This window comes from Lampetra planeri, chromosome 17 (assembly GCF_965212315.1).
Source record: "Lampetra planeri chromosome 17, kcLamPlan1.2.h2, whole genome shotgun sequence".
Lineage (NCBI taxonomy): Eukaryota > Metazoa > Chordata > Hyperoartia > Petromyzontiformes > Petromyzontidae > Lampetra > Lampetra planeri.
In genome coordinates this window covers 13,142,674-13,163,827 of record NC_136123.1, presented here as the reverse complement: position 1 = coordinate 13,163,827, position 21,154 = coordinate 13,142,674, and the positions used below count along the sequence as shown (strand labels likewise).

General features: G+C 54.0%; 1 protein-coding gene across 7 annotated transcripts in view; it reads right to left on the bottom strand.

Moving 5' to 3' along the window:
• The window catches only part of LOC144723397 (ADP-ribosylation factor GTPase-activating protein 1-like), a 50,370-nt gene that overhangs the window by 26,382 nt on the left and 2,834 nt on the right, over nucleotides 1-21,154 (bottom strand). For 4 of the 7 annotated variants that reach the window (XM_078602142.1, XM_078602144.1, XM_078602145.1 and 1 more), the window contains exons 2-6: nucleotides 20,054-20,163; nucleotides 12,381-12,552; nucleotides 12,054-12,154; nucleotides 3,501-3,587; nucleotides 2,600-2,750 (exon numbers count right to left, since the gene is read on the bottom strand). In XM_078602142.1, the coding sequence (XP_078458268.1) occupies nucleotides 2,600-2,750; nucleotides 3,501-3,587; nucleotides 12,054-12,154; nucleotides 12,381-12,552; nucleotides 20,054-20,163 (621 nt within the window). The other 3 variants (XM_078602147.1, XM_078602143.1, XM_078602148.1) reach the window with 3 other exon arrangements.

Genomic DNA, 21,154 nt, shown 5'->3' with positions numbered 1-21,154 from the left:
TTTCCCCCAAGGGACAGTTGTTGTATATGTCGGGTTATGAAATTTTGATAAAAATAATAAATATTAATCAAATGTAAAAAGAGTAATTCGCATAAATTATGCTAATGTATATAATTATATGCATAAATTATGATGATCACGGAGATAATCGTATTAATTTATGTGATTGCTTGCAATTATGTTATGATAATTAGGCTTAGCTTCGTTATCCAGAGTTGTATCAATCAGTTATAAAACGATTATCTTTGATTAAACATGTATTGATTATCTTAGTGTGTTTATATTATGTTAGGTCTCCAAATTCATATCTCAACGCAGGATACAGTTCTTATAAATAAGAGTTTTGCATGGACTTGGAAAGAAACACTCAAACGCTTTTGTTTAGCAATTTTAATTCTAAACAAAAATATGACACTAATATGCAAAGGCGAAAGCATACGTCAATAGATTCATGAGCAAGATTATGCAATTAACGAAAATGAATGACTAAAACACTTCTTATTCATGTAACTCGACGGCAGCAACTGCTTTGCACAATCAGTTGATATTGAACGCACCACCTTGAAATGGTAACCCTTTTCGAAACACAAAGATAACTTTTTGAAATAGTCTTCTTCGTGTATGTGTTGCGTGTGCGTTGTATTGTTCCCTTGATAACTATTGTTTTATGCAGAGGCAGGGCGCTGTGTCGGACCTTGTGGGGTGGGGGAGGGGTATACAACCAGCGGCCAGAGAGGTTCCCTCTCGCTTGGGCGTGGCCGCAGCGAGCCCGTCTCCCGGCTTTCTCTCTCCGCAGCTGGATTGAGCGGCGTTGGCACGATGTTCGCCGTCGTGGTGCGCGATGATTCCGTCGTCGGATAGCGTGCAGCTCCGCCACTGCTGGACGTCTTGTCTGTTCTCAGCGGATGCTGGTCGATGTGTGTGTGTATTAAACACACGGCGCATTCGATGGCGCTCTCCTCTTCCTCTCGGGCGGACGATCAGGCTTTTTCCTCTGTTGGATGACGGGTCGATAGGACGCTCGGTCGCTTGACGCTCGGTGACGCCCGGGTGGTGATGCTCGTGCGCTCTCTCTCTTCACTGCTAGATGAGTGGCGTCGGCACGACGCTCGCCGTCGTGGTGCGCGATGATTCCGTCGTCGGATAGCGTGCAGCTCCGCCACTGCTGGACGTCTTGTCTGTTCTCAGCGGATGCTGGTCGATGTGTGTGTGTATTAAACACACGGCGCATTCGATGGCGCTCTCCTCTTCCTCACGGGCGACCGATCAGGCTCTTTCCACTGCTCCGTTCTCTCTGGCGATGCGCGATGGCTCTCGTCGCTGATCCGCTGCTGTTGGTCCTCTGCGATGCTCGCTTGGTCGATGCTTGGCAATTTCCGCCCTTTTCTCCAGGTTGATTGCTTGTTGTCGCTCGTCACTCTCTCTCTCTCTCTCATTTTTTCCGTGCTCTCTCCTTGATCGCTGCCAGCTTCACACGGACACACGCCCTTGCGTTGGCCGAGGCTCTGGACGACGCGGCTGTGCGCGCTCACCGGCTTGGAGTGCTCTGGCGATGAACGATGCTCTCGTTCGTTGATGGGTTGACGTTGGGTTGATGTTGGGTGTCTTCGCTGGCTCGAGAATGATAACTGAAATCTCCGTCAGTTTCACTCGCACCTCTTAAACAACTGTGAAGGCTTAGTACAAGGCCACTTGTCGCAATTCTTGACTTTGCGAGCATATCAACACATCAGGGTAACTATAGCATAACTTTCAGCAATCCTCTTGTCGACTCAAGCTGAACCCAACTCTCAAACACCCATCGTTACTGCTCTTTGCGAGACATAACACCCATGATATATCGGTGCCCGGCGCGTTCGCGACGGCACCGCAAGCCTGAGTAAGGCTGAAGCAAGGCTCGAACCAGACTGCTCTGCGTGATGTGCGTTTGTGCTTAAAACCCAAAAACGTGAACCCCTCCCCTCTGCGCATCTATTGCGAGAGAAACAACAACAGAAAAACAGACGTCCCCTGAATGTCAGGTCATAAACCCTTTTCGCGACCCTCTTAACTCCCTTGCTCCCCCTGCGTGGGTCATCCCGAGGCCAGACCCCTCTACGGATTTGATGGCTGGCATGTTTGTGCCGAACCGTTGGAAGACAAAGGTGGCAGGGAGGTCCTGACGTTTGCTGTTTTTGATGGAATTCCACGTTTACCAGATGCATGGCGTGGAATGTGACGAGTAGTGGGTTGTTTTCATTATTTAATTAAAATATATATATAAAAAAAAATTTGGCATAATTATTCTTAACAGTCAGTGTTTGATAATTCAATGAGTTTAGGATATACAGTATAATTAAATAATGAAAGTTATAATTTACATTTCTTTTATTTCAAATAATTTGTTTTTATAATCCCGCAGAAGAAAGTTTGGTTTTAATTGCACATTTGTAATTTCAATTGATGTGTTGTTTTCCAATTTACACACACGCTACTAAATGTACATACCTCCCATATGGCTGTCGCGGATGGGATGTGTAAAAAAATACTTTTGCTTGTTATGTGGAGGGACAGATATGCGTAGGATGCACATCGTCTGCTTCGTCATTTTGTAACTTACCGAATGGAGTGAAGAGACACTGTTATTCGCCGCTTCCTCGGTGTTCTTCTCGGTCACCGTGGTACTGCCGAAGCCCACGTAGCGGCTTCCCTGTCCTCCATAGCCTGCGCCCCTGCAGCACACAAACCCAGCGGAGGCCAGGCAGCCAGCGCTACACAGTGGGATGCGGCCGATGAAAACAATGTCGCTCGACTGGATCGGGGTGACACCTCTGCTGCCAAACATGAGTAGGCCATATGTACTGTATATTGAACCTCTTTCGTACCGTACGTAGCCAAACGTGCTAATTGGAGGCCATCTGCACACTGCCCAGTACAAGACTTCTTCCACCCTCTCTAAAATCTCCCCATTATCCGTGAAGAACTGGGAGGATGGAGCGTTCAATGGGAGTGCTAATACGGGTCTTTAGCATTAATACAATGGTGATAAGGCACCATCTTATATTTTCACGGTTCAGGTGCAGCAGCGTTGCAGCCTAACCTGCCCACAATTGTGAAGGTACCAAAGGCACGTGGCAGCAATGAACATTTATGACTGTGCTTTACTGACGATTCCGAATGAGGAAGAAACCGTCTGCAGTTGTGTCTTTGTGTCACTGCTGCCTGTCGAGATGGCCACATTCTCAAATCTTTGAGATGGTGCTCTACATGACAAATATGGCAGCATAGTCAGTTCTTTGAGGTGATGGTCTCGATAATGCCAAGAGCTTCGGTAAATACAATGCTGGACACCTTTGTGTGTTTTTAAATCCTGATCATGAAGGTCCTTGCTTGTGAACAGGGAGTTGATGACCGTAAAGGCACGAAGAAAGATGAATACGCACAGATCATTGCGGCGTTTCACAACAACCAGCGCATTTGTGTGGCACGTACACAAGAAGCAGCATGCAGAGTTCACTCACTTTTGGAAGGAAGTCCCATCTTCATTGAGCCACTCTTCAAAGCCGTTGTCTGGGTTTGTCTGGGATGACTGCATAAACGGTGGACTTCTAAAATTTGCGACAAAGTCACATTCAACCAAAAGGTTAGATGTAATTTTCAGCAAAGTACGATCGATGCAATTTACACACAATCCATTCATCTTAACCCTGTACCAAGTAGTTACGTAGACTAACCAATCAGAATTCCAGTAGCTGTACACGAGTCTGACCTGTAGATCAGTTGCCAAGGGAATTGGAACAGGATACACAGGGCAGGGAATCTATCCCCACAATAGTTGAGACAGGTTTTTTTTGTCAAATCCTGGTTGGGAGATGACTCATCCCATCATCCCTCTGGGGTCAATAAAATGAATATCACTTTGTGGGAAAGCCAACAGTGGTTTTCCTGTGGATGGACTCATCCCCACCATAGAACGTACAATTTCTACCACTCGCTCAGTGCTTGATTTTTTTTACAGTCAACAGGCCATTACGGTCGATTATGTAGATGCCTCCACACCTGACCGTCGGTTCCTTCTGCCAAATCCCGTAGCCGTTGTAACCAAATACTGCGCTCTAACAAAATCACACCGCCGGGATGGTGGGCTTCCCTTGGTCTAAACTAAACACTAAACTATAAAAACTTTTTTTATTTATTTTGCCAGGTAAGGCCCACTGAGCTTCATAGCTCTTTTTCAGAAGCGACCTGGCCACAAATGATAGCTCAACGACGTGGCTTATCGTGTGGACATTTCTCGCAGCCGGATACTCTAAATGCATGTTGATTCTAAATGTGGAGGGAAAAACCGAAGGAGAAAAATCTGCACGACCACGGGGAGAACACGCAAACTCCAAATATCCAGCAGGCGTCGGGGTCTGGATCGAACCCACAACCTCCTCCATACCAGGCAAGGAAAATAACATCTCACCACCACGGCGCCAGTCTCGGTAACCTGCCACCCACTCCTAAACATGTGTCCCACCCACCACAATCTCCTCTTCCTTATTAAATATACAACACTTTGTTGTGAAAATTTTGGTTATTACTTGTATTACGTTATCTATGAAACGTCTAGCATTCTCCGCATGCACCTATATTCAAGGGCCAGACATTTATTTTCAAGTTACTTTGTTAAAGTCCAATTCCCTGACCCCAAACGAGTGGATTTTATAAGTCCTGGGCGTGTTCCCATTGTGAAGATGGTTTATATTGAAGGATGAGGGCAATTTCAGTTTTCAGTGTTTTTTCCCCATTATAAAAAGGTAATGATGCAGCCCTGCAATGTCTTGCTCACATCACTGCTGGCGGAAGGGCCTCCAAAGGAGGAGCCCTATAGAGCCTCTCTTAGACCCTATTCAGCCAAATCTTCCACGTTGGTCGGACATCTTGGAAGAGGTGGGAATAACCACACTTTACACAACGACCTGCCGACCAACTACCTCCTGCAGTGTCCCCATTTATTCTGATACATGTGTAGTAAGTATTCAGGAGGCTTTGACGACGGGGTCGGAGGCACACTTATTTATTAATACCAACTTGTGTACAGTAACGGGTACACACAACACTTGAAGGGGTATCGTCCCCTTCACTCGTCTATCAGGGAGACACCACGTCTAACCCCGCTAACCTACGCCCGAGTCCTCCACTACGGAGCTAGGGGAGGCTACCTATCCCAGCCCGGGTCAAGCTGGGATCCCGGCACCCTGAGTCTCCAGACCGGCTCTTATAAGAACGTCAGTCTGGGCTCTCGGTGCCACGCCACCGGCTTGCCCTGGTCGGTCCTGACAAGGACAGCGAGCCAGGGGAGCTCCGGGGCCTATTCTAGCTAGTCTTCACTCTAAGCTGGTTAAAGCTAACACTCTACCTCGAGCCCTCTGGCTCACCACCTTTTATAGCACTCGGCCCCCGGGAGGGGCCCGTGGGGGATGTAGGTGCGAGCACCTCCTCCGTGTACAGCCCTAACCACGCCCCTTGTGTTTGTTTCCCATCCGTGCCCATACATCTACACAATTACACCTCTACATCACCCCCCCCTGTACAGCCCGCAGCCGTCCCCGGCTGCAACAAAATCACAATAAAGGTGCATGACCCCCCAAACCCGTGTGTGCCTCGCGTAATTTTAACAAGAACAACAACAACAACCACAACAACAACAACAGGAAACAGGAAAAAAAATAACCCGACGCACCCCCCCGAATAAATACCCCATTCCGCAAAACCAACATATATACACGCACCCCGGACGCCTCCCCCCACCTTCCGCAAGGGCCCCCCAACGGCCGACCTCACAAAAGTCTGCGCGTTTTGGAGCGCGTTCTCGCGGTGGGCCCGTCACAAGGGCCCGTTCCGGCACGCTCAGTGGCGGTTGTCGACAGTCCGGGTGCGAGAGAGTCTGGCTTCGCTGCTGAGTGACCCCCGACCCCCCCGGGAGGGGTTGGCGGTCGTGGACCCGTCACTCCTGGTGCACCTGGAGATGGAACAGTCGATGTCAGGTTAGGCGAAAGCAGCGAAGTCGGGGAGTCGGCGGACCCCTCACACGTTTGGCCATGCGTGTGTGTGCGAACCACGGGGCGGCGCAATGAACGGTTTCAACCTGGAGGGGTGCACGTACCACCGACACCTCCCCCATTTGACGCGTACACATTGCGGCCGCAAGACCTGTACGACCTCCACGGGCCCCCGCCACGGCCGTACCAGCTTTGACGAGGTCGCCAGTGGCACCTGGGGACAGTGCAACCATGCCCTGTCCCCCGGTTTCCATTTGAACACATGTACCCGCCCCAGCCTAAGCCTTTCGTTCGCCTTCTGGCGGAGTTCAGAATTTTGCACGGCCGCTTCCCGCGCCTCAGTTAATTTGCCGATGTTAAATTTAACGTGTTCGGACAATTTAGACTTCGCCTGAGGCGCCGAGAGCTTCAGCTGAGTCGTCACAGGCGGGTTAGCCTCGTGGCCATACATTAAAAAGAAAGGTGAAAATCCCGTGGCCGCATGGGGAGCCATCCTGTAGGCTTGTAACACACCGGCAATGTGAAGGTCCCAATCTGTCTGGGATTCCGATACCTGCTGGGATAGCATGGACGTGATAGTCCGATGCAGCCGTTCCACCATCCCGTCAGTTTGTGGGTGATATGGGGAGGTCCGAATTTTCTCCGTACCCAAGAGGTCGCACACCTCGCGGAGGAGTTTCCCCGAAAAATTCTTACCCTGGTCAGTCAGCAGCCGTTCCGGAGCACCCTTGTCGAGGACATAGCCCTGGACAAAGGCCTCCGCGACGGCTGCTGCCGACTGGTTGGCCAGGGGCCAGGCCATGGTCCATCTCGTGAAGTATTCGACCCCTGTCAACAAGTACCTATTTCCCCTGGGTGTAGCGGGAAATGGCCCGAGAATATCCAGAGCAACGAGCTCGTTAATCCGGGAAACCTTTATGGACTGCAGCGGAGGGTTGGACCCCCTCGCCGGTGGCTTCCGCTGCGCACATTGCGTGCACGACCCCAGGAGATCCCCCACGTCCTTTGCCATGCCCGGCCAGAAGAAATCGAGCTGGAGCATGGCAAGGGTTTTGTGAGTCCCCAAGTGCAGGAGCCGCTCATGCGCAGCCCACACCACCTTACCCCTCAATGCTGCAGGCACCACGAGCCGTTGGCGGCGGGATTTCCTGTCCCAGTGCATTAAAAGCCCCTGGAACAACCCCCACGAGTCAACGTTCGCCGCCCCCTGACCAACCCCCCCGATGCGACGGCGCAGAGCGAGGAGGGAGGTGTCCTCCATTTGGAGGCGTCCCCACTCCGCAACGGACAACCCCAGCAAGGAATCCCTCCCTTCTTGCTCGATAGGACCCGAAGCTGAAGGCGCATCGGCGGCGGCCACGAGGACCGAATCCGTGGTCACGTTCGGGGGCCTACAACGCCCCGAACCCAAGAGGCAAGCGCACTCCGAAGTGGGTGGCAACCGTGACAGAGCGTCAGCGTTCGTGTGGCGGACGCCCTTACGATATGTGGTGACAAAGTCGTAGTCTTGGAGAATCTCCAACCATCGAGACAACTGCCCCGATGGTTGTTGAACCCGCAGGGCGTACTGCAGAGCCGCATGATCTGTACGGACGGTGAAACGTCGACCGTACAGATACGGGCGGTACTGCTGAATGAAATAAACAATCGCCAATAGTTCCCGACGGGTAACGCAGTACCGTTGTTCCGCCGGAGACAACACCCGACTACCGTAAGCTACCACATGCTCTACGCCCCCAATGAGCTGGGACAGCACGCCCCCAATGCCCGTGTTACTTGCGTATGTATCGAGCAAGAAGGGTTGTGAGAAATCGGGATAATTCAACGGCGGAGCCCCCACCAGGGCATCCCGGAGGGCGCGAAAAGCAGCCTCCTCCTCCGGCCCCCAACGAAACCTGACACCCTTGGACGTCAAGGCATGCAAGGGTTTCGCGATCGTAGCGAAGTCAGCCACAAACCGTCGGTAGTACGACGCGAACCCAATGAAACTCCTGACCTCCCCCACCGAGGTGGGAGTCGGCCAGGAGCTGACGCATTTCGTTTTGGCGGGATCAGTGCATATCCCCGAGCCTCCAACAATATGACCCAAATACCGCACCGATTCGCGGAGCAAATGGCACTTCTGCAGTTTAAATTTCAAATTGGCAGCCCGTATTTTGAGAAAAACAGCACGCAACCTCTGGAGGTGTTCATCAAATGTTTTGCTAAAGACGATGACATCGTCCAAGTAAATTAAACACGAATCCCATGCAAGCCCGCCAAGACCAGTTCCATTAACCGCTGAAAAGTTGCCGGCGCAGAATGTAAGCCCATCGGCAAGCGGTTAAATTGGAAGAGGCCGTGCGGTGTATGGAAAGCAGTCTTATGTTTTGATTCGTCATCCAGAGGAAGCTTCCAGAATCCAGAAAGTAAATCCAGGGTGGAAAAGAATCACGCCCCCACCAAGGCATCGAGCGACTCATCCATTTGAGGAAGCGGGTACGCATCTGCCACATAAATTTTGTTCAACCGCCGAAAGTCGACACAAAACCGCAGTGAGCCGTCGTGTTTTTTCACCAAAACGATCGGTGCGCCCCAGGGGCTGTTGGAAGGGGATATGATATCGGCGGCTAGCATGTCATCAACGGCCGATTTGACATGATCCTTTTCGGTGGGACTCAACCGAAAAGGATTTTGGCGGATTGGCGCGCTGTCACCCATGTCAATATGGTGTCGCAGCAATTTAGTACAACCAATATCAAATTTGTGTTGACTAAAAACGTCGGCAAACTCTTTCAGGAGAACTCGCAGCTTCCCACGCTGTGAGTCGGACAGGTCCACTGATCCCGCGCAAAGCGCATCCAGCCATCCATCATCACAGTCCGAATGCGGTCGCGACGGAGGATCGGTGCTAACCTGACCCACGAGTGGTTCCTCATAGGGTGCCGGCGTTGCGTGTGCAAGCACGGTCCCTTGTGGAACCACGGCCGTTCGCGATCCCACATTAAGGACTGCAATGAAGGGGTCCCCATCCCCTTTTACCATGGTCTGAGCCGCTAGCAAATCGGGTCCATTGACCCCGGCTCGAGATGGTCCCAACAAGACCCCCCGATCCGCAACCCCCTCAGCAAACGGCCGACGCAACCTAAGAGGGACGAGCATCTGAGCCCCCGGGGGTACGCGCACTGTTTTTTCCACGAGCGCCTGCACGGTCGCAAACGCCCGACGCTCCGTGGCGGGGGAAGACAAAAATGTTACACGTCGGCCCGACGGGAGCTCGATGCACCCCTGGTCGATCAAGATATGAATGGGCATTTTGGCCAAGAAATCCGTCCCCAACAGGCACGGAACTGCCAGCGAGGAGGAAACCAAAACAGGGCCGGATAATTTAATGTCTCCAATGCAAATTTTGGCGCGGATTTGCCCAATGATGCCCAGCGAGCCCCCGTTAGCAGCATAGCATGGCACGTCAACGGGGAGCAAGGGACGACTTTGAACGGGAAGGATGTTATAAATCAAATCAGATATAATGGTCGACGATGCTCCTGTGTCAATTAAAATCCGCACCTCTACCCCATCAATATGACCGACCACGACCGACGACCCCGCCGACGCTGCAACGACACGATGGGCGAGCTCCGACCACTGGCCCGGTTGGAGCGCTCGCCGCATTTGAGAACAATCCGACGCAACGGCCGTCGATTTGCGAGCCCTGTTCGTTTCAGCGCGTGAGTGTGTGTCGGATGTGTGCACAGGCCAAACGTGTGAGGTGCCACGACTCGCCGTATTTCTCTGCTGGAGCTTGGGTGTAGACGGCGCAGCGTCCTGACGAGGTGTCGCTCCGCGCTGACGGGGAGCCCGGCATCCTGAAGCAACGTGGCCCTGAAGGCCACAGTTGTAGCAGCGTGTGAGCGCCCCAGATGGCCTGGGCTGCTCCTGGCGGCTCGGTCCATTCCGAGCCTGTGGTCCCGCAGATCTCCATTCCTCCCGCCGCTCCACCCCGCAGACCTCCACCGATGGAAGGGCGGGAGCCGCCATGACATGGCCGGCCACCCCCTTGGCAGCCTTTCGACGCAGGGACCGCAAGCCCCCGTGGATGTGGCGCGCGACCAGCAGGGAAGACATCTCTGTGTCGTCTTGAGCCAAGACGGCGACGTCCAGATCATCCGCGAGTAGCAACAACTTTTCCGCCACCATAGCGTCCACTCCCTCCTCATCCATCCGCGGAAAAGCTGCCTTCGCCAGGGCCAGGAGAGCCGTCCGGAAAGCCAGAGGCGATTCGGTGGCGCCCCGCTGGCGATCGTGGAACAGCTGCCTGCAGTCCGAAGGCGGCCCGTAGACAGCGGACAGTAGCTGCAGCGCCAAGTGCAGCGTGGCGCGCTTTTCCTTAGGCGCCGAGGTGAGGGTAGCCAGGGCGTCGTTGTCCAGCATCGCTGGCAGCGCGCGTAGTCCGTCCAGTTCGCCATCTCCTGATGAGCAAGGAACAGTCTCTTGAAGCCACCCCAGTCACCGTCCGCGCCCACGAACTCTTTAAGAGGCGGCAGTCACTGCTGTAACGCGACGTCTGTGGTCGTGGATCGCGCTCCGTCGTTCCCGGCACACGTTACAGTGTGGGCGGGCTGCGAGCATAGCATCACCGGTCGCACCGTTGTTGACGTGCTGGCCGGCGTTGATGATGTCACGGCTTCTGCTTGGCCCTCAGCAGTCACCTGACGCGGGCCGGCCCCGCCCTCTGCTCCCACTGTAGTGATGGCGGGAAATTTAACCGCGAGCCGCGTCGGGGTGGCGGGAAACGGCGCCGCGCGTCGGCTGCCGTCGTCGTCCCGCGCAACCCCTCCAACCCCCAGCCGCGTGATCTCCTCCAATGCGTAGAGCAACTCCGCCAGGCGGGAGTGAGCCAGCCGAAGTCCCTCGGCCGACGCATCCCTCCCTTCCTGTCGTAGCGGTGCGGGTGTACTCGGCCCCGGCTGCTCCGATCCGACCTCGGCCATCTCTGGTGCCGATTCAGCCGAGGTGTCCTCCATCTCCGACTCCCTGGTACGCGTCGTCCCTCGTGTGTCCATCGTTGAACGAACACTTCTGACCTCAGATGTAGTAAGTATTCAGGAGGCTTTGACGACGGGGTCGGAGGCACACTTATTTATTAATACCAACTTGTGTACAGTAACGGGTAGACAACACTTGAAGGGGTATCGTCCCCTTCACTCGCCTATCAGGGAGACACCACGTCTAACCCCGCTAACCTACGCCCGAGTCCTCCACTACGGAGCTAGGGGAGGCTACCTATCCCAGCCCTGGTCAAGCTGGGATCCCGGCACCCTGAGTCTCCAGACCGGCTCTTATAAGAACGTCAGTCTGGGCTCTCGGGGCCATGCCACCGGCTTGCCCTGGTCGGTCCTGACAAGGACAGCGAGCCAGGGGAGCTCCGGGGCCTATTCTAGCTGGTCTTCACTCTTCGCTGGTTAAAGCTAACACTCGACCTCGAGCCCTCTGGCTCACCACCTTTTATAGCACTCGGCCCCCGGGAGGGGCCCGTGGGGGATGTAGGTGCGGACGTCGGTGCGAGCACCTCCTCCGTGTACAGCCCTAACCACGCTCCTTGTGTTTGTTTCCCATCCGTGCCCATACATCTACACAATTACACCTCTACACATGTATGGCTAAGCTTGGGAATTGGTGTACTTAAGCAATTTGAAGTTATATATGTTATATTAATAAAACATTTGTAATTTGCTTACCTTTCCTAAGCTTTGCACTCCTATCGTTATTATGCATTGTTTTTTGTTGTAACTTTCTGAGCCGCCCCTAATGAACATCTGTGAAAAATAGAGCTTCATCGCTCATCGGATTTCTCCAGGATAAATAAAGATTCTGATTCTGATCTATGTGCTGTAGTTTTCCCGGCATGAGTGCCTTAATGACACAAAACCAACCATGAGCTGGCTCTGTGTTGTCATTTCTACGATGGCAGGACACGACCTGGGCAGGCGAATGACCGTGAAACCGGTTCAGTGGCTGTGGTGTTTAGACTAGGAATGGTGCACGTACTTGAGTGTGGCTGATGGGAACAGTTTGGGTTGGGCGGGGAGCCAGTCTCTGGCGGGTGATGTTTCTATGGTCCACTCCCGACCTTCTGCCAGAGCGGCAATCTAAAACGCAAACACAAGCAACGGTTGCAACGCACGTAACCGCTGCAGTCGTCAGCGCTGGGAAAAACAGCTGAGACAATATCCTACAGAGATTACAAAATGCCGTCATGGAACTGTTTAAAAAAAGAATAGACGAGATGTGGCCTAAAATCATATAATAAAGAAATGGGAAACCGTAAAAGTGTGGTTTGTGTGAGTGTAGGCAGAGCGATGCCGAGGGCCTTGCCTTGTCCCTGTAGAGTGCTGCAGCTCGGCTGTTGTATTTGTCCTGCAGGGACCAGCTGGGATTGAAGTCCGGCTGCGTTTCCAGGAACTCGCGGAATTTGGAATTTCCTCCTACAAGCATCTTCTGCAGCTCCTTTTCCTTCCACTTGTCCATTGTCACAGAACGAACAAAGCTAGAAAACACAGAGAAAAACATCTCGGCATGTATTCCAACGGCGGTAAAATAATTTAACCTCACACTGACAGGCGAGGCACCGTGTCAATGGAAGAATTTACCTGCCATGACATGCGCGTTTATGATGCACGCGGTGGCAAGATGTTAACTCCCTCGCCTGGTATGGAGGAGGTCGTGGGTTTGATCGCAACCCTGACTCCTGTATATTTGGAGTTTGCATGTTCTCTCTGTGGTCGCGTAGATTTTTCTATAGGTCCTTTGGTTTTTTCCTCCACATTTAGAATCAACATGCGTTTAGAGTACAGTATTTGGATACTATACATTTCCACATAAGCCACTGCGTTGAGCTATCAATTGTGACCAGTCGCTTCTGAAAACGATCTAGATAGGTAAAGAAAAGAAAAACATAAGAGTCGACCTGCGTGTTTTCCTTCCACCCCTAGTTTTTTTTAAGTTCTTAATATTACATTGCCATGTGCAGGTAAGTGCAGGTAAGTGCTGAACGCGAGTTACGCATCGTAGTGGGGCATAGCGACCAACAGCTTCTCTCGCTCAATGCATCACTTTGCTCGCACCTATACTCCTGTAATGGGCTCAGATAGGTACACACAACATCTTGGGAGGCAACACTATTTATTAACACCAACAGGTTACACTTAACATAGGGTGGTAACCACCGACCAGCTCTAACTAATACACACCATCACTCGCTAACACGGACTCTCAGTTACAGCCAGGTGGGCTACTGGCGGGTACACTGATTGGAGGCTTGACTCTTCTTAGGAGGCGTCTTCACGATGCATCTTCTTTCTTGACACGAGCAGCCCCGAACCCAGTGGGGAGGCTGCTTATATGGGTCTCGGCGTGTCCGGGCCCCACCTCGGTGAAGGCGGGCCGAAGCACGCCGGAGGGCGATGGGGTAATGTTAACACAGGTGGGCAGCCGCGGCCCCTCCGGCGGGGACGGCGGGGCTGGCGGAGGTCCATGGGGCGACCTCCGCACCACCTGGAGCGGGACGTCCACACGAGCAGCTCCTGAAGGTATGGAGGGGATCACGGGTTCCAGTCTTGCGGGCGGGACCACAGAGCCACCCTGAGGGTACCTCAACAGGCGCGTCCCCCAGCTCGCCCGGCGTACCAGACACGCGGCCCTCGGGGATTGGGGATGAATGAACGCGCCGGGGTGGAACGAACGGTTTAAGCCGCGACGGGTGAACAAACCAAGACCGACGACCGAACCGTATTTTCACACACTGGGGGCGGTTGGCTACCACAACCTCGACCGGCCCACGCCAAGGTTTGTATAACTTTGGAAACGTCCCGACCGGCACCTGCGGGCAGTGCAGCCAGGCCATGTCCCCAGGGACCCACTGTTTGCCTGACACCCGACGGCCCCGCAAGCGTTCGTTGGCCCACTGCTTAGCAGCCAAATGTGCTCTGGAGGTCTCGCGCGCTTCCGAGACACGATGATGGGTGAATCGCATTGGATTGGGAATGGCCACCTTGGCCTTAGAAGGACTCACCTTGAGCTGAATGTCAATGGGGGGGGGGGGTAGGGGGCTAGGCTAAGAAAGAAGGGCAAGTAGCCCGTGGAAACATGGGGGGCCATTTTGTAGGCCGCAAGCACCCCCGGGACGCGTAGGTCCCAATCTTTGTGACTCGTCAACCTGGTGGCTCAGATTAAGCCTTTCCACCATTCCATCCGTTTGGGGGTGGTAGGGCGAGGTGCGAACCTTCTCGGTGCCCAGAAGATTGCACACCTACTTCAGCAGGCTGACCGAAAAATTTGTCCCTTGGTCAGTAAGGAGGTGCTCCAGGGCCCCTTGTCCAGCACGTACCTATGCAGGAACGCCTCAGCAATGCTGACAGCTGTCTGATTGGGGAGCGGATAAGCAGCAGGCCACCGTGAGAAATATTCGACCCCCACAAGCAAATATTTGTTTCCCCGGGCCGTAGTGGGACATTGTAATAAATTACAAGGGTGGGCAGCATTTAACAGGCGGCGGCTTCCGGCGTGCACACTGCACACAACCCTTGATGATATTCGCGACATCCGCCGCCATGCCGGGCCAAAAATAATATAATTTCAGGGCAGTAAGCGTCTTGTGCCGTCCCAAGTGCATTAGCCGTTCATGAACGGCGATGACCAGCCTACCTCTGAGGCATGTGGGTACCACGAAGTTATAACGCTGCAGCCCGCCGTCCTTTGAGGACGGCAGTAGCAACCTCCCGACGGCCTGCGGCATCACAAGGGACGGGAGGGCGGCGTGATTGGAGCGCACCTCGAAAGTACTGCCATATAAATAGGGCCGGTACTATGAGACATTTGTACCAGTTGAAAGGGTAAAAAGCTATTACTATATTTTGGCACTGGTAAAGGAGATGTCTCATAGTGGAAATGCTTACCCCGAGCTCTCAATACTCTGATAGTGCACTGTTTTTGAGTTGTACGCCTTTTGGTGTCATCTGGTCCAACACCAATGGAGACTAGGCTCTAAGAAAAGCTGTCCCGGGTGTGGACCAATCAACTTCAAGGACAGTGCATATCATTATCATTATCAGAGTTGTTTATTTTTGTTTGCATTTTGACTGCTTGTGCTGTGGTTATTGCAAACATGATGCCTTGTATAAAGGTGTCAGTTTTTGTACCAGTTGAAAGGGTAAAAACCTATTACTATAGGGCCGGTACTGCTGCACAAAAAATACAATGGCGAGCAGCTCCCTGCGCTTTACACAATAACGCTTCTCGGCCGGCGAGAGCACCCTGCTCCCGTACGCCACCACCCTCTCGACGCTGCCAATCATCTGCGACAATACAGCACCGATGCCCGTATTGCTGACATCGGTGTCCAGGATGAAGGGTAGGGAGAAATCAGGGTACCGCAGGGGAGGGGCGCGCACCAACCCATCCCAGAGTGCAACCAAGGCGGCCTCCTCCACACTCCAGTGAAATTTCTGCCCCTTCGCCGTGAGAGCATGGAGAGGCTTGGCAATGGTGGCGAACTTAGGCACAAAATGACGATAATACGAAGCGAAGCCGATACAACTGTGGACCTCACCCACAGACGTGCGGGTGGGCCATGTGCGCAGACATGCAGTTTTATCGGGATCAGTCGCGATGCCCGATTCGCTCACAATGTGTCCAAGGTACCGCACCGACTTTTGCAACAGATGGCACTTTTGGGGCTTGAATTTTAGATTAGCCCGTCTCATTTTGAGAAAAACAGCGCGCAACCTCCCGAGGTGCTCCTCAAACGTGAGTCCGAACACAATTACATCATCTAGGTAAAGAGTCCTGCCAAAACCAATTCCATTAACCTCTGGAAGGTAGCCGGGGTAAAGTGTAAGCCCATCGGAAGTCTGTTAAATTCAAACAGGCCTTGCGGCGTCCGAAAAGCCGTCTTAGGCCTGGAGGAATCATCAAGAGGCAACTGCCAGAACCCCGAAAGGAGATCCAGCATAGAAAAGAATTTGGCCCCTGCCAACGCGTCCAACGAGTCATATCTACAGGGCAGGGGATAAGCGTCTGCCACCGATACTTTATTGAGTTTGCGGAAGTCCACGCAAAAGCGCAGACTCCCGTCGTGCTTTTTCACAAGCACTATTGGGGCACTCCAGGGACTCGTGGACGGGGATATAATATCGGCCGCCAACATTTCGTCAATAGCGACTTGTACGTGTTCCTTCTCAGCGGGGCTCAGCCGGTAGGGGTTTTGTCGAATAGGGGAGGAGTCGCCGGTATCAATGTGGTGGCTCAAAAGGGTGGTACGACCCAGATCAAATTTCCCGTGACTGAACTCGTCCCCAAATTCCACCAGCAAAGCCAGCAACGCGGACCTCTGGCCATGGGAAAGGTCCCGATTCTCATTGCAAAGGGCGTCAGCCCACTTAGTATTGCAAGACCACGCGTGCACGCCACTGCGTGACCCATCAACAGCAGCAACACAGTCTGCCCGAACCACCCCGACCGACGCGTGAGCGAGTACCGTACCCGCCTGAATGGCAGACGCGTCCGAGCCAACATTTAAAACTTGAATAAAGGGCTGGCGGTCCCGAGACACCAACGTCTGCGCCTCCACAAGCGCCATCGCTCGGGCCGCTTAATTCGCGGGTGAAAGTACGGTATCCCCCTCGGTGGCATCGCGATCAAGTGGCTTGCGCAACCGGAGGGGGACGAGCATCTGTCCCCCTGGGGGAACCGTAGCCGTGTCCGTCACAAGCGCCTGCACCGATGCACAGCCCTTGGCTGTGTTACCAGGTGACGATAAGAATGCTATCCGCCGTCCCGAAGGCAACTCCAAATACCTGTGGGGCATCTTCCCGAGGAAGTCTGTCGCCAATAGACACGGCACTGCCAGGGAAACCGAAACCAAGACGGGCCCCCGCAGCGAAATGCCACCGATGGAAATCTCCGCGGCAATCCGTCCCAAAATCCTCAGCGAACCCCCGTTAGCCGCAAAATATGGAACGGGGATGGAACGTAACAGACGGCAATGAGCCGGCAATATATTAAAAAAGCAATTCCGAAATAATGGTGGCGGAGGCGCCGGTGTCAACGAAGATCTGCACATCAATGCCCTGAATGGTACCGACGACCGTGGATGACCCGACGGCCACGGCAACAACTCGACGGGCCAACTGCGACCACTGAGTGCGCACAAAAGACTAATTCTCACCTGATGTGGCGGAACCCCCGTGCGGCGCAACCCAACGTGAAGAAGCGACGACCGTGCGCGAATCGCCATGATCAAAAGATGGGTTAGGTGGGAACGAGGGCCGAATGTGTGGTGCACCGCGACTCGCCTGGGGACCCTTGGACGTCGAACGCAGGCGAGGAGACGAAGACGGCGGCCCAGGACGTCCTCGATGCGGCGCCCGGCACTCCACAGCGACGTGTCCTGGCCGCCCGCAGTTGAAGCAGACGCCGCGAGTGGAGCCTGGACAAGGAGGAACCCGCGGAGGCCGGTCGCGCCTCCCTTGGCGCTCGGTAGCTCGCCGCTGGTCTCGGCGCCGGTCACGGCGGCACAAACAGAGGCAGACTCGTCCTCCTCAGACGTCTCGCCCGCTGGTGTAGCACAAACCACGAGGCCCGAGCGTTTCTTCAACCCGAGGTGAGACTGGATACATCGCGCGATCACGAGGGACGTCGGGTCGTCGTCCTCGGACGCGGGCAGGGCGACGTTCAGCTCTTTGGCCAGCCCCAACAACCGGTCCAACATCAGGGAGTCGACACCCGTCGGCCCAAGATTCGGGTATGCTGCCTGAGCCAGCAACAAGAGGGCACTTCTAAAGGCGAGGGGCGACTCGGTTTCCCCCCGCCGTCGTTCCACGAATCTGTTGCGGATGGTGGGCGGCGGATCGTAAATGGTGGCCATCTCCTTAAAGGCCAACGCCAGCGTAGAGCGCCGTGCAGGCAGAATGGCGTAAAACGCCCCCAACGCGTCGTCATCCAGCGTCGTGGGGAGCGCTTTTTACGCTTCCTCGTCCGTCCACCCCGCCAAGGTGCAGCTTGTGGAGAACCGGCATTTAAACGCGATGCAGCGCAGGGACGTCCCGCTGCGCAGCTGGCGGGCGAGGGGAAATGGCGGCCTCCACGCCGCGCGTTCCCGCCAAAATGGCTGCCGCGTGGGCCGCCGGAGTGGCGGGAATTTTGCGCGGTCGGACCGCAGCCGCGGTAGCGGCGTCGCCATGTGGTCCCGGCCCGTCCGTCGACGGCTGGCCGACGTCGAGCTTGGCAACGAGCTCCGCCACGCCGCCCAGTAACTCCCCGATGCGGGCGCTCGTCGTCCGGTGATCGTCGGCCGGAGACGGGTCCGCCGGTCTGACCGCACTGCGCTGCTCCACCGCTGGTGTCACGTCGGCGGGGCCCTCCGGGGCTGCCATCCCCGGGGCTGTCGGTGGGAAGAGAGCTCCGTCGTCCTCTTCCTCTCCAGAGGAGTGCCTTGCAGGTTGCCTACGGCGTGTGGTCATAGCGCCTCAAGGTAAGTCTAACCTTAACGTTTGCCACTTCTGGCACCAATTGTAATGGACTCCGATAGGCGCACACAACTTCTTGGGAGGCAACACTATTTATTAACACCAACACGTTACACTTAACATAGGGTGGTAACCACCGACTTGCTCTAACTAATACACACCATCACTCGCTAACACGGACTCTCGGTTACACTAGCGTGACCCAGCCAGGTGGGCTACTGGCGGGTCCGCTGACTGGAGGCTTGACTCTTCTTAGGAGGCGTCTTCACGATGCATCTTCTTTCTTGACACGAACTGTCCCGAACCCGGTGGGGAGGCTGCTTATATGGGTCTCGGTGTGTCCGGGCCCCACCACGGTCAGGTCTTCCTTCGAGAACCCTCTCGAAGCTCCTCCGCTGTCCACGTGGCTCCCCAAGGTGCTCCCCGGGCCCCACCTTGATCCAGTCACGTGTCCAGCCGGGTTCACTCAGAGTGCCACGGCCTTACACAACCCCCGTGGCCTCACCCACGGTCTCCCGATCCCTGAACCGGCCCTGACGTCATTCCCGCCTCCAGACGGGATGACGTCATGTGTGTGTGTGTGTGTAAACCCGTGTGGTAATGACGCTCCCCCACATAGTGACGTCACACGTGTGTGTGTGTACACAGTAGCGACACTGCAAGTCACTACACTCCCACGCGTCATCCATGCTGTCCCCATCTCTCTCTCTCTCTGCAAATCTCTCGTGCAGTGCCTCTGCCTCTCTCACTCTGTGCATCGCCCATCCCACTCCGTATACCTGCCGCCTCTAACTCCACATGTTCCCCATGAAGAGTCTGTCTCGAGCTCCCTCCTCGTGGCCGAACATGCTCACTATCATGGCTCTTTGTGCCATATCGCTCTCCGCATCTCTCACCGTCTACTGGACATCTGTAAAAAACAGAGTTTCAAAGTTCACCGGATTCCTTCAGTCTAAATAAAGATACAGATTGTGATCCTCTGCACATCTACCATGCCTCATCTCTATATATCTGACTCCATGCATCTCCCATCTCTTCCTTTACCCACCAATGCCCCAAGGCATTATTTCAGGAGAGTCCTGCTCATTGATTTGGTCAATTCCTTAAGGATTTAGGCTTTGTGAATAAAAACCTTATGCAGTATTATTGTAGTAATCATTACGCTTGTTTACCCACACAATCTCAGGACTCTTTTTCAGGAGGATTTGGCCAACTTTTTACAGCTGGGGCTGTAAAGTGCCTTGGAATGAGGCGCTATATAAATCACGATAGGATAATCCATTTAGTGATTATAGACAAGAATTAAAATGGCATAACCTACTTGCAGTACTATCCTCCAACAGGCACCAGATTGCCCCGAAAGTGGGTGCCTCACCTCACAAGATGGCCCAATCTTTGTGCCGTGCCAAAGTCCGCAACGCGCTATCCCTAGTGCGTGGATCGCGGCTAAGCGCCTGTGCTACCACTGCCGCCACGCGGGGCCACTGCAGGTTCGACGTAGCGGCGCTGTGTCCGCGCGTTCACCTGAGGTGCACGCCGAGGCCCCGGTGCCGACCCGAGCACTCCAGGCAGACCCAGATGCCGTAGGTGACGCTTGCCCACTGCGCGCTGTGTGCACCACATTCGAAGCACAGCTGTGGCGGCACAGACGGCGTCGATTAGACAGCAAGGGAAGAGAACCCGAGTCTCTCAGCACCACGGACACCGCAGGTGTCCTATCCACGTATCAGATTCATGCCCAATCACAGAGCTTGCGTTTCAGTTGAAGTCGCTTCTTCAGTTCACATGTAGGGTTAAGGGTTACAGGTCAGGCATTGGGGATACGGTTTAGACATCGACGTTGGGGTTTAGGCGTTGGAGTTAGAGGTTGGGGATAAGGGGTTGGAGGTTAGGGTATGGGTTAGAAGTTACGGTTTATGCATTGGGGTCAGAGATTAGGATTTTGGCAAAGGAGATATGGTTAGGGTTTTGGCATGGGGGTAGGCGTTGGAGCTTAGGGTTGAGGCATATCTGATATGGTTTAGGGTTAGATTGCAGTTTAGAGTTGTGAATAGGTCTCGGGACAATAGTAGCTAAGGCCGCATTCCTCGCCATGCATCAATGAGGACAGCAGTCTTGGCCCACTGATAAATCTCTCTCCGTCCGGTACCCACGACATTCATGCGCGCTGCCATCCTTAACACAGCCTGCAGGGTCACCTTACACACACAACCTGTATGGTCTCACACACACACACACAGCCTGTAGGGTCACCTTACACACACACACAACCTGTAGGGTCACCTTACACACACACACACAACCTGTATGATCTCACACATACACACAACCTGTATGGTCTCACACACACACAACCTGTAGAGTTACCACACACACACACAACCTGTAGAGTCACCACACACACACACAACCTGTAGAGTCACCACACACACACACAACCTGTAGAGTCACCACACACACACACAACCTGTAGAGTCACCACACACACACACAACCTGTAGAGTCACCACACACACACACAACCTGTAGAGTCACCACACACACAACCTGTAGAGTCACCACACACACACACAACCTGTAGAGTCACCACACACACACACAACCTGTAGAGTCACCACACACACA